Raw genomic sequence first — 12,533 nt, 5'->3', positions numbered from 1 at the left:
TCTTTTGGCGAAGTCCTCCCTGGAGATGCCGACGTTTTTTTGGGGCAAACTCCCGTCACCTTTTCTGGATTCAAGTGAGCCGCGCATCGAGACGGATCGCGCGTCTTCTTTCCGCTCAATAGCTGCCACGGCCCGCCGGGGAGAAAGTTGGAGCTTCACGATAAGCCTTTAAACCCCCGGAGAGACCTTTAAGTCGCCACGTCACCAGAGAGGCCCGGGGAGGTGAGAGTGGAGAGACAGGAGAGATCCCTCAAAGCTTCGGGAGTCGATGAACTATTCATTATCTTCTTAAAACGTTAGGATCTCGTGTGCTGGCGGAATAAAGACATCCTGTGGGTAAGGACTCGAGCTGCTGCCATTACTCACGTCGCAGGGAAGTCTCTCTGGTGAGGGAGTGAGTGCTTTTTTATTTCATTGCTTCCAATATCGATTGAAGCGTCTGTCCGAGGAACTATTTAAAGCCACGAATGTATCGCAGACGTACTTTCCTTTGATGAAATTTGACAATGCTGACGTTGCATTTATTGCATTTCTTATTCAACTGACATTTGAGCCAAATTTGACGAAATCGGCTCCGGAGACGTAGTTTAGGAGGATCCGGCGGACAAGATGGACGTCCCGGGAAACAGAATTCCTCCTCCGACCGCGGTGAGAAGTGAGCCACGTTTAAAGGAGATCTCCCAGCCGCGTTTGGGTTCCCTAAAAAAAAAAGAGTCCGTCATTTAGCGCCACGCCGATCCGCGGGCGCGGCAGAAGAACGTTGCAGCTCGGCCCCGAAGTCATGAAATAGTGTTACGAGTTGAATTTTGCAAAGAAGAAACTCAATAAAAGTGAAACAATAGTTTAGATTTAGTATTCTGGAGATATATTATTTAAAAAGCAGGCGATAAGAGACGTGCGCGAGCCCCGGAACGACGTATTCCCGTTACACTTTGTAATTCGAGACAAATCAAACCAAAATCATGACCATGAATGTGCGTCGCCATAAAAGACGTGTCGGCGGGTACATTTGCCGCTCTGGTTCGGTACAGAGCGGCGCCGTTCGTCTGCAGCATCCCATTAGCCGACTCGGCTTTTATTAGTTCTGCACAAGCAACTCCTCCTGCCAAGTTCACCTTGCTGGCAGACGCTGAAGACAACACGGGAATTACCGCGACAATTGGGTGCGTCATGTCGAAACCCTCATCGAACTCCCGCCTTCGGAGGCGCGGGAGCTGGAGCTGAAAAACCAGAGTGGAGCTGAAAAGGAGTTAATAGCTCGACCGTTTCCAGGCCGGCTGCACGCCAGCGGTCGTTCACTCCGCTCGTAAAAGCAAAACTTACCTGCGCTTTAGATTTGCATGGAGACGATTTAAAAGAAGAAGAAAGGGGGGATCTGAACTTAAATAAAGGGCGAGCGAAGCTCAGCGACAGCAGAGCCGGAGTTCACGGACGAGAGTGTGTTTGCAAAGCTGTAGTAGGCTAATTAATCTAAATAATTAAGTGTGCTGCTTTGGCTCAGTTGAGGACTCTGGGTCCTCTGCCTCTCGGGAACCCCGAGGTCACACACACACACACTATTGATTATACGAGTCTGTGTATGTTCCTTTTTTAACTCTCTTTCTCCTTTTACTCAAACTCTAATAAAGCTGGCTCAGCATTACAAGAGGCTCCTGTGTGAGCAGCCCTGAAAGGATCACTGGTCAGGCTGCCAGAGAAGACAGCGGCCCTTTGATCTAGGCAGCGTTCTGTACGCGTGTGTGTGTGTGTGTGTGTGTGTGTGTCCAGCGAGTTCTCTCATCTGGCCACTAGAGTCCACATGCAATCAAACCATGACGTGAACCCTCTCAAAGTCAAACCGAGCCTCTAAATGTCCAAACTAAAAGGTTCTGGCACAACGCAACCGGGCAAACTCTTCGACTAACCGCCTCTTCCCATCATCCCCCCCGCCTCCCCAATCACGCCGAGCGCCTCTTCTGTCAGTCTTAATAAAAGACACGGAACAGTTGACAGGCTGCTCGTGCACACATTATATAGGTTGGATATATATATCAATGAAATACGCAAAGAACTCCAATTGAGCGACTGATAAAATACAGATGGAGAAATCAGATACTGGACTTCTTGTATCAAAGGGCGCTCGGCGCGAAGGCCGCAGACAAACAGGCCCTCAGTGGGACTGAGGGCTACAGTTGTGGCAGCTGCGCCCGAGAGTCGGCCAGCAAGTCAGCTGAGATCGGCCCCGACTCAAACCATTCAAAGCCAGCACACAATGTGTTGGCGCGTTATCCCCCCCCCTCCACTTCCTCCTCAGCAGACGTGCCTGACATTCTAGACGAGCCAGCGTACATTTCTCGCATGCCTCCATCGTGTAAAGGAACAGGGCAGAGGAGCAGTGCTGTCAAAGTCAGCTCTGCCTTCTCTTTACGGAGTGTGTGTGTGTGTGTGTGTGTGTGTGCGCATGAAAGTGCTCTTCTGTCCCTCTCAATGCGACTGAATGCCAACTAGGCCTTTTGTGTCAGACTGTGGCTTGAGTGTTTCGTAGTGTGTGTGTGTGTGTGTGTGTGTGAGATGGTGGTGGGGGGGATATCAGGTGACCGTAGTTAAGCCATCTCACATGGGACGTGGAGGCGGCATCGGCAGACTGCTTCTGACCGCCTGCCACCGCTGGTTGGGCTCTGCTGACTGCACTTACTCCTGCGTGATTCCCCCCCTAAATGCACATCCCCCCCCCCCCCCCCCCACACACACACTGCGCCACACTGGACCTTGAAGCGACGGCAACACCCGGGGCGGTATAAAGGTCGCGAGGCGTCAGCTCTCGCACCGCGTGACCTCTGGTTCGACGGCCTCTCGGGACAGGAAGCCGGAGAATGTCAACGCCTCTCTTCCTCACACTTCAGACCCGACCAACACTTTCTCCTCAATGTCCCCACCAGACCAGAGTTCACCAACTCACCCCACCCTCCCACCCCAAATTTTATTCCCAGTGGCGGTGGTGAAGAAAGGGGCTTCCTGAGCCTCGGAGGAGCACGTAAACCCGACTTGGCAGGCGGTGTCGTGAGTGTGACCGTAGCCGCGCTGGCTGCCAACAGGAAGGGCCCCGTGTAGCATCTCAATGACCACACTTCACTTGGTACACAGAGAGAGTTCATGGCGCTCCCAGCAATACCCCCCCCCCCCCCCTGCTCTCCATCCAACCACAACGGCATTCAGACTCTTTCCATCGGGATGATAATGGGGCAAAAGCCGGAAAGGGCCCCATGTCCAAGCACCATAAGTTGTGGGGATGTCGAGCGTGTCCATCGGAGCGCAGTGTGTGCTGCTGCTCAAGGACAGTCCAGGATGAAGGGAAAACAATGTAAATAAAATGACCCTAGACCTGAATATTTCAAAAGGAAGACCGAGGCAAGGTCGATCTGGCAAAGCGGCAGCATTCTGACCGTGACCTCACGCTGACCTCTCCTTCCACCCAGCGATGTGAACGTGGTAAATCACACGTCTGGCAAATGGACTTAATTACAAAAAAGTGATGCGCAATATCAGCCCTACAGTGAGCCCTCACGAGTCCTGAGCTCGTGCCACTAGCTGTGCACACCCACCTGGTTGGTCACCCTCCTGTGAAGATGAACAGAAACATATTAAATAAACTGTCGCTCTGCTCTATTAGTGCAACGTCACAAAGTGCAGCTGCACATACCTGTTTGTGATACAGGTTGGCAACCTGTTACAAAAAAATACGTAATCCAAAGTACGTAGTGTGTAAAAAAAAAAAAAAAAAAAAAAAAAAAAAAAGAGAGAAAGGCCTCAACAATGAGCAAGAAACCTGATTAGGGGAGTGTGTGTGTGTGTGTGTGTGTGTGTGTGTGTGTGTTTCCATTGTTTTACTCACCTGCATAGAAGCGTAACAAGGAGCCAATCTCCGTGTTCAGCCCTTCCTCTTGAACTCTCCACGGGTCCTTAAATCCGAGTTTAAAGAGAAAGTCGTTCTGGATGTGCAGAGGCCTCTCCTCGGGGCTCAGCCTCCTCACAGCCTCGCCATGCATCTGAACATACAGCATGGGGCTGGAGTCCGGCCCCCCGCCGCCGCCACAGTCCGGGTCCTCATGGCCGTCAGGTGCATTACCTGTAGAACAGGCTGTCGACAATGAGCCGGCGCTGCTGCTGGCCGGCAGGCTGCCCGGCCCGCGCGGGCCGAGTCTGCCCTCTGGCCTCCCGCCGGTCGTCACGTTGCTCAAATGCCCGACGCCGCGCCGTTTGTAGTTGGCGGCTGCGGCGACGGGCTCCATGCTGCCGCCGCCGTCGAGGTCCAGCTCGTCCGAGGAGCTGCCGTACGTGTCGTGGCCCTCCGCGGCGCTGTCGAACGAGGGGCTGAGGATGGACGCCTCCGTGCCCAGCACCATGTCGTCGCTGAGGGAGTCCCTGTGCTCGCTGAGCCGGGCCCCCCCGGAGCTCAGGTCGTCGAAGGCGCTGCTCTCCACATCCGAGCCGGAGTTCAACCCGTAGCTGTCCGAGCAGCGCCTGTGCTCCGAGTCGTCGCCGTCGGGGGTGTCCATGTTCGAGTTGGAGTTCAGATCGGACAGCGAGCAGGCGATGTTGTCCCGCGACTCCGACTCCGGGGTGGAAAGTTTCCCCTCCGCGTCCTGTTGCTCGTGCCTCTCGTCCGCATCCTCCGCGAGCAGCAGCCTCAGCCGGTCGCTCGGGTGGCCCCGTAGTTCGGCGGACTCCAGGGGGGCCAGTTGGTGGTGGTCGCGTTTCACACTCGAGTCCTCGTTCACCTCGCGCGGGTTATCGTTGTACTCGTACTTCACGTTGCAGTTGCCATTTTGGTCAGTCTTGGGGTTGTCTTTACAAAAAATGCGCACCACGGAGCTCGACTTGCTGCAGAGTTCGCTCAGTCGGAGCGCCACCTCGCCGGCCGTGGTGTCCATCGTGCAAAGAACCGGCCGGGGATACGACGGCGTCAGTCGCTCGTGGACGTGCACGGAGCCCCGGTGGAGATCCGCTCTCACCCACTCGCGGTCCGCGGGCTGCAGCTGCATGTTCTGCCGGTGCTTCAGCAGGGTCTTCCTGTCCAGGCTCCGGGTGTGTAGAGACGCAGAGGACGGGGCCGAGTTCATCTTGGCGCCGCAGGCGGCGGTGACAGCGACGGTGGCCGCAGCTGCGGCGGAGAGGTTCCTCTTCAAGCGCCGCCGTCTCAACAGGAGGGAGCTGGAGTTGCTGGACGAGCCCCGGCCATTAGACGCCACGGCTCGGTTTGACGCACTCGCAGAGGCGGACCGGGGGAGGCTGTTCCCGTTCTTCTTCGCCTCGACGCGGGAGGGTGTCGAGTGTCCACCGCCATCATCCGCCGGAGTCCCCCGGGCGACGGACAGTCCGCTGGGCTTCTTCATCAACTTGGTCGCGCCTCCATCCGACGCGCCGTCCTCGGCGACAGCCTGCCCGCTTTCCATCGCTGCCAATTAAAAGTCCCCCCGCTCGAAATAAATAAAAGTGCGCACTTGGTTACACCTCCTGCTTCTACATTTAAAAGCCGTAAAAAGCGTCCCCGCCGCGGTACATGTCCACCAACAGGGCGGTGTTGCCGACTTGTTCCATTAGTAGTCATTCACTTCTCGGCTTCCTTTCCTCGTCGGAGTCTCCTCCGCTCCCCCCTCCCGCTCCGTAAAAAAAAAAAAAAATCAGCATTTCACAGATTAAATCCACTCTGAAGAGGCTGGGCGCGCGGGGACAGACCGGGGCGGAGACGTGACTGCGCGTCCCGTTTGAACCGAAAACACAGCGCCGGAATATGAAATGAACGTCGGCTGACCTCCTACGCTAATGCTGGCTGCTATATATTCATGAGGAGACGACAAGATGGGGTCGCTAACAACAACGCGGGGGCTTCTGGGAAATGTATTTCGCCGGACAGCCGCTCCGCCGTCGCCACCGAGAGAGATAACCGCCGTCACGACTACATTTCCCGTGAAGCTTTGCGTCCGTTTCGGGCCAGCGAGGCGGGGAACCGACGGGAGGCGTAAACATAGCTCGTATAAAACGTTCGGCGTGCGGCCACCGAAGTACTTCCTCCTGTCTGTTGTAGTCGCTGTGGTTGTAGTGTCCGTATCCCCGGGCGACCGGGACGCCGGCGGTGAATTAAAAAAAACGGGCGTATCGACGTCACTCGTCGTGAGTGAAGTTACTGCATAAACGGCCGTTACTCACGCAGCTGTCAAACTGTTGACGGCGGGAAAACTTTTGAGCCGTCAACTAATCGGGGCTCCGCTCAGTCCCTCGCGGTTACTCTCTCCCCGCTGACGTAACGACACCTCTCGCTGGAGCGGTGTATTGATTTCAGACTAGTGGTGACGAGGAAAATAACTTCAGCCCCATCTCTCCAGGACGCCATTTCACAAAGCCGTCACGTCAGATCAGTCTGCGGGCCCCTCATTATGTTGTCTATAGCGCCATCTAGCGGCGCATGAGCGCAACGCTTTGGAATTAAACTAGTTGTATTTTTGATTTGTTTGTCTCCTGTTGAGGACGCAGCGACCCTGAACTTCAGTTTTTTTTTTTCTTCAAAGCTCACCATTTTTCTAATCTGCTTCAAGCCAACGAGGTTATGCAACCGTTAGACGTGCAAAATCACCGATTTAATTGCTAAATGCATATGACGTTTTGCATATCAGGCATTATTAAATTCCGCAGCATTTGCACGCATAGTTATAAGGAAATGGAACTTATTTACGGACTTATCTAAAACTATACACAAAGCTGCATGCATCTTTTCTGGATAATTAAGAGATGGAGGGGGGGGGGGCGCAGTGGTTCAAGTCTACCTTGAAACAACACGTGTACATATCTTACTTGCTTTAACCTTTCCTTGTGTTCACACTGTTCATCCCTCCATGCACACAAGGGCTCCATTTCATAATAAAATAAATAAATAAAAAGACTTGGGAAATCTGTGAACTGGCCCTTTAAAAGATGGAACAACAAAGGATATCAAACATCAATTTAGAGTTAGAGCAGATGCAGGCTACTTCCTAATCTTAATGGCTGAGCAGATTTTTTTTAATGTGTCATGTATGTGCAGCCGGTGGAAAATGTGTGCCACAAATTGCGTACATCAGGCCTTCTCTCAAGGTCTGAATGTGTTTCACCGAACACTCTTATTATCTAATTACAAAGTGGATATGATGTACAGTGTAAGCGTTAAACGGGCGTTACAGGAGTATACAAGTACAAAGGGGCATAAATAACCTTATGTGCAGGAAAATAAATGTGTAAAGCATGTCTGATGAAAAAAAAATGCATTTGTGTTAAAGTCTCAACTACTGGGGAGTCCCTTGATGGCAATCCTCTGGAGGAGCTTTTTTCCTTCTTCCTTGAAAAAAAAAAAGATAACTAAACATTGCAAATGCATTCAGAAATGGGATTTAATTGGCATGATGTATCCTTTACATGTTATTCTGTATTTCCAAAAAAACAAACAAAAATTGGTTCAGTTGCTCCATCAACATGTAAAAGGAAAGATTATTGCTGAATTCATGTCCCTTTTGATTCCAGCAAAATGGAAACCCTCGTGCTCCGCCCCGCGGCTCAGGTCGGCGTCCTCGTGCCGACGTAGTATTCGCGTAGTTAATTCCTATTTATGCTCACAAGTGTACCGAAAAACCCCCGTGGATGGTAACATTTCAAAAATCGGTGTCATGATGCTGGAATCACACAGAAGCTGCTTCTAAACACAGACATGACCTCATATTTCAAAGCCTCCGAGATTAGATGACCCGATGAAATATTGATTTTACAAAAAGGGGTGACACGAGGATAACCGGCGTCCTGATTCAGAGGATCAACGGCTCCCAACGGTAACAAAGCCCCCATTCTTTCACATAAAAACCATAAAGTGCAAGACAATTTTCGATGTCTTCCCCCCCCCTCCCCCGGGTTTTATTGGGCCTTCCATTTATTGTCACGGTCCCATCGAGACCGTGACAATAAAAAGGGAGAACACATTTTCCTTCACGGTGGGCGTCCGACAGCCTTTTCGTCACCTGACAAACAAAGAAGTTTATATTGCAACTCGAAAAGTAATACAGTAAAAAAAAAATATATACAAAATCGTCCGTGTACATGAAGCTTATGAGCATTGGAATACTGGTGTGGGATCAGCGGTCGGGGGACGAGACCGTTGACGAGATGTCTCACGGATCAGACGCCCAACAATACTTTACGCTTAAAAACAGTGAGCGCCGTAAAGCCAAAAACAGTGCAAACAATTCCAGCGATACAAATTTAAAAATCCTGACTAAACGCTTCTTACCTGGACTCCCGTTTCAAAAATTGAGATTGCATCGTGTTCAATTGTGGATTTGAGACGGCGTCAAATCGTGTCTGAATGCATTGGAAACCTGTGCAGGAGGCGGATGTTTTTGTTTGTTTTTGGAGGCTCAGTGAAGAGAAACACAGAATAAAGCCTTCCTCGAGGAGGAAAGAAGAGCAGAACCCTGAAGTGTGACGGAGTGCGCGAGCACGGTTAAAAAGGGGCGGAGGGAACACCTGCAGTTTAACCTTGTTCTCTACAAACAATGCATATTGCTTAGTCAAAAAAGCGTCTAATAACATAAGTTTAAAAAAAAGTAAAGTGTATAATACAATGTACATTATGAGCAAATATCGTCACAAACGCTGTAAACGCACATGTACAAAAATAAAAAGAGGACGGGAGAAACAACGTGACGAGCCAGCTCCTGGTGGCCAGTTTCCAATCCACAGAGCCGGGACATGTAAAAACACACAAATCAATAACTCGCGGTCCAAAGTGCCTCCATCGGAAAAATTATATATAAAACGGATCGTTGTGGAGCACACTGGAGCCAGAACGCATCCGCCGGCCTGCGACTCTCACGCTAAACTCAAAGGTTTGAGTGACACTCTTGTCAAGTGTGATTCTTCCTTAAAATGCAACTTTTCTTCTTCAGTATAAACAAAATGTACATTTGGAGAGAGAGCGAGAGAGAGAGAAAGAGAGAGAGAGAGGGGGCGTCGCCCACTGTCTCAAATTCACAGTCAGCAATTAGACGTCAACATTGTCGGTACAGTGAGAATTGCACATAGGGGAGGGGGGGGGGGTAAATAGAAGTCTGAACTACATAGTAATGACACAGAGGGGACTCTAGGGGGCGATATAGCCTCAGAAAAGCAGAGGAAAGAAAATATTGCACTGATCCTGACGTCCTCCTCCTGCGGGTCCTGTCTTTAAGTCCCGGCAGGTGCAGTAAAGATGGACCTCCTTCCGATGCGGCGAGCGCCAGAGAAATCGAGCCGACGTCCTGGCACAGAGTTCTATAGTTCTGGGGGGGGGGGGTTAAAACCACGTCCACTGCGACGAGTCCACGGGTGTTGCCGATGAACCCTCGGCAGACCTCGGAAGTGTCAAATCAACAGCGAACAAAAGCGGTCGAACTAACTCCCCCAAGGGGGGGTTTGAGTGTGTGTGTGTGTGTGTGTGCGTGTGTGTGTGCGTACGCGTGTGTGTGGGTGGGGTCAGCTGGAGTCATCCGTGTGCTACTACAGTGGACGGAGTGGTGGGTGTCTGCGTCTCCTGAGCGTCGTGCCGACTCAGCCGTGTGTGGGTCTTGGACGAAGGCATTTCAGAAGACAATGGCCTTATTGTAGAAATGGGCGCCATTTTTTTTTTTTTTACTGCCCGGCACTTAAGGTTCTCAGTGGAGGAGAGCGTCGGTCCGGCACCGCTCAAGACAGTGGTGGTCTTCTATGGTCTGTGAAACCTGAGAGAGAGAGACAGAGACAGAGACAGAGAGAGAGAGAGAGAGAGAGAGAGAGAGAGAGAGAGAGAGACATCTCAATGCATTGCCTCACCTCAGCCAGAGGCGCTCACTGGCGGGTCGTGCTGGTTACCTGGTTACCTGGTTAAATGGCGACTCGACTCGTGCACCTCCATCTCGTGGCTCTTGAAGTCGTTGAGCTCTTTCCGTATCGCCGCCTGCGGAGGACAAACGAGGAGGACATTTTGAGAGAGTGCCCGCCTCCTTTTTTTTTTTTACAGCACGCTTCGTGCATCATTTCCTCTCATCTGGAGGCACCGATTAAACTAAATATTGGGCAGAATTCCCTTCTGGAACTATAGGATCTGTTGCTCCTCGACCCAAACTATTCTAAACTCTACCGCTATTTTATTATGTTGTATAAATGTAAACATGCTTTCTGCTGCAACTAAATAAATGTCCCCCTGAGGATGAATAAGTTTATCTAATTAAATCTAACGATTTACATCGACACACACACACACACACGGGACGACACCCAGTGACTCACGGCATCTACGACGGAGCGGTGCAGGGCAGAGTGCCTTGCCCAAGGGCAGGATGAGTGCGCAGAGATCTTCTCAGAGTGAGGATGAGTCAAAGTTCCAGGGAGTAAAACCGGAGCGCTGTGCCGTTACGACCCTCTCTCAAGCGTTACAAGTGACTTCGGCGCTTTTGACATTCGGCATGACTCAAGAAAATGGCCTCCGCTGTCGGAGAGGATGACTCTGCGGCGGGAGAACAAACGCTGTTCCAAGCCCGTGCTCGGCGGTTTAGCGGTAAAGAAATAAACCCGAGCAGAGCCTCGCTGCGGCGGAGGGGTCCCGAGGCAGCGATCGGCGATCGCTCTCTTATATAACGGGGAGTCGTTGCATAATAATAATAATAAAACCTGCTCTGAATCCCCGTGATCCTTCACACCGGCGCTCCCCCGGTGTGACCTGCCGTGTTCAAGACCGAGCGGCATCAAAAGCGAAAAGGAGGTCGCTCTGGAGACCATGACAGTGTCATATATAAATCAAGACCTCATTAAAACGCATGGACAGCTAGGCGCGGGAAGGGGGGGGGGGTGACACACACACACACACAACACGTCCTGCTATCATTGCTCTCGCGTCACAGAGCTCTTGAGACCACGAGGAGAGGTGTGAGTCCCACTGGCCTTGTCGGCGGCGGTGAGCCGGGTCCAGGGCTTATCCGCCCGCCGGTCGTAGTCCTGGGCGTCCGACACCTCCACGTAGTCACTGAACTGGAGGATCTTGGCCTGCCGCAGCTCCTCCACCGTGGGCCTCTGGCTCAGCTGCAAAGAGAACACTGATGAGTTGGAGAACAGAGAACCAGGCGGAGCGTTTCCTGTAGCGCGCTCGTCAGATTCCTCATATATTCATTTTATTATATATACACATATATATAAACACAGGGTTCATACACATTTTTACCGATGGATTTCCAGGACTTTTCCTTAATTTTAATATATATATACAGTGGGGCAAAAAAGTATTTAGTCAGCCACCAATTGTGCAAGTTCTCCCACTTAAAAAGATGAGAGAGGCCTAAAAATCCTACAATGTGATTTTCTGGATTTTTTTTCTTCTCATTTTGTCTCTCATAGTTTAGGTATACCAATGATGAAAATTACAGGCCTCTCTCATCTTTTTAAGTGGGAGAACTTGCACAATTGGTGGCTGACTAAATACTTTTTTTCCCCACTGTATATATATATATATACACACACACACACACATATGTATATATATATACACACACATATGTATGTATATATATATACACACACACACACATATATGTATAAATATATATATACACAAATATGTATAAATATATATATATATATAAACACACACATGTGTATATATATATACACACACACATATATACATATATATATATATATACATACAGTCTTTGCGCTCTGGTATTCAGACTTATGGATTTAATCAGTGAGCTAAAAATAATCTGCGTATCGACCGATATCAGCTGATCAGTCATCATTATCACCGTGGAGGACGAGGAGAAACAACAACGCAACAGACTTCTTATCTGAAATACTTTCCAGCGGTTGAATGTTTTCGGTATCCTTATCTGAAGTCTCGATAACAGTTTTACACAAACATAAATATGCTTCCTGGTAATGTGGTGCTATCTAAAATAAGTGTCGTACTGGCCGTGCAATCCGTAAAAAAAACAACAACAAGGCCTGTGAAAATACAGCTGTGAGATATTTGTGTTGCGAGCAGCGAGTCCACAGGTGAGCAGAAGGTGTGAGAACGTAACGGAGAGTGATGGAACATGCTCGACACCTTGTTATTAAAGGACGGGGTAGGAAGAGGAGGAGGAGGAGGTGGTCAAAGGATTTGGCAGCCGCCACGCCAGCGGGCCAAGGGCGACGAGGACGGCTATTTCTGGACTCACCTTTCGCGTTAGCCGGCGTTTTATCTCCCTCTTCTCCTCCATTTCCTCCAGCTCATTGCGAGCTGCAGACGGCGAGAGGACGAGAGCGGTGAGACAACAGGGAGCGAGACGCACAGCGAGGCCGGAGTCGGCTCATTAGCTCCACACTAAACAAGTTTCAAGCAGCCGGGAATAGTTTCCCTGACTCTCCGTCTGATGCTTTAGGGACGGGCGGCCGCTCCTCTCCAGGCGGCCCGGGGCGCTTTGGTCAAGCGATTAACCCACTTTAGCGTAAACACTCATTCCTTCTTACTACGGATGATTCCTGAT

At 50.7% G+C, this 12,533-nt stretch overlaps 2 protein-coding genes across 3 annotated transcripts in view; both read right to left on the bottom strand.

The window, feature by feature from the left end:
* phlpp1 (PH domain and leucine rich repeat protein phosphatase 1) overlaps positions 1–6,708 on the bottom strand; it is a 39,377-nt gene extending 32,669 nt beyond the window's left edge. The window contains exon 1 of the mRNA XM_056420352.1: positions 3,872–6,708. Coding sequence (XP_056276327.1) covers positions 3,872–5,432 — 1,561 coding nt within the window. The 5' untranslated portion in view covers positions 5,433–6,708. The remainder of the gene's footprint in view (positions 1–3,871) is intronic.
* A 674-nt stretch (positions 6,709–7,382) lies between these two features.
* The window catches only part of LOC130197936 (phosphatase and actin regulator 1-like), a 43,980-nt gene continuing 38,829 nt past the window's right edge, over positions 7,383–12,533 (bottom strand). For both annotated transcript variants that reach the window (XM_056420923.1, XM_056420922.1), the window contains exons 9-12: positions 12,225–12,286; positions 10,954–11,091; positions 9,894–9,970; positions 7,383–9,755 (exon numbers count right to left, since the gene is read on the bottom strand). In XM_056420923.1, the coding sequence (XP_056276898.1) occupies positions 9,740–9,755; positions 9,894–9,970; positions 10,954–11,091; positions 12,225–12,286 (293 nt within the window). In that variant the 3' untranslated portion in view covers positions 7,383–9,739. The remainder of the gene's footprint in view (positions 9,756–9,893; positions 9,971–10,953; positions 11,092–12,224; positions 12,287–12,533) is intronic.

This window comes from Pseudoliparis swirei, chromosome 8 (assembly GCF_029220125.1).
Source record: "Pseudoliparis swirei isolate HS2019 ecotype Mariana Trench chromosome 8, NWPU_hadal_v1, whole genome shotgun sequence".
In the NCBI taxonomy this organism is placed as follows: Eukaryota; Metazoa; Chordata; class Actinopteri; order Perciformes; family Liparidae; genus Pseudoliparis; species Pseudoliparis swirei.
The sequence above is the reverse complement of the archived record's forward strand: the minus strand, read 5'-3'. Positions and strand labels throughout refer to the sequence as shown.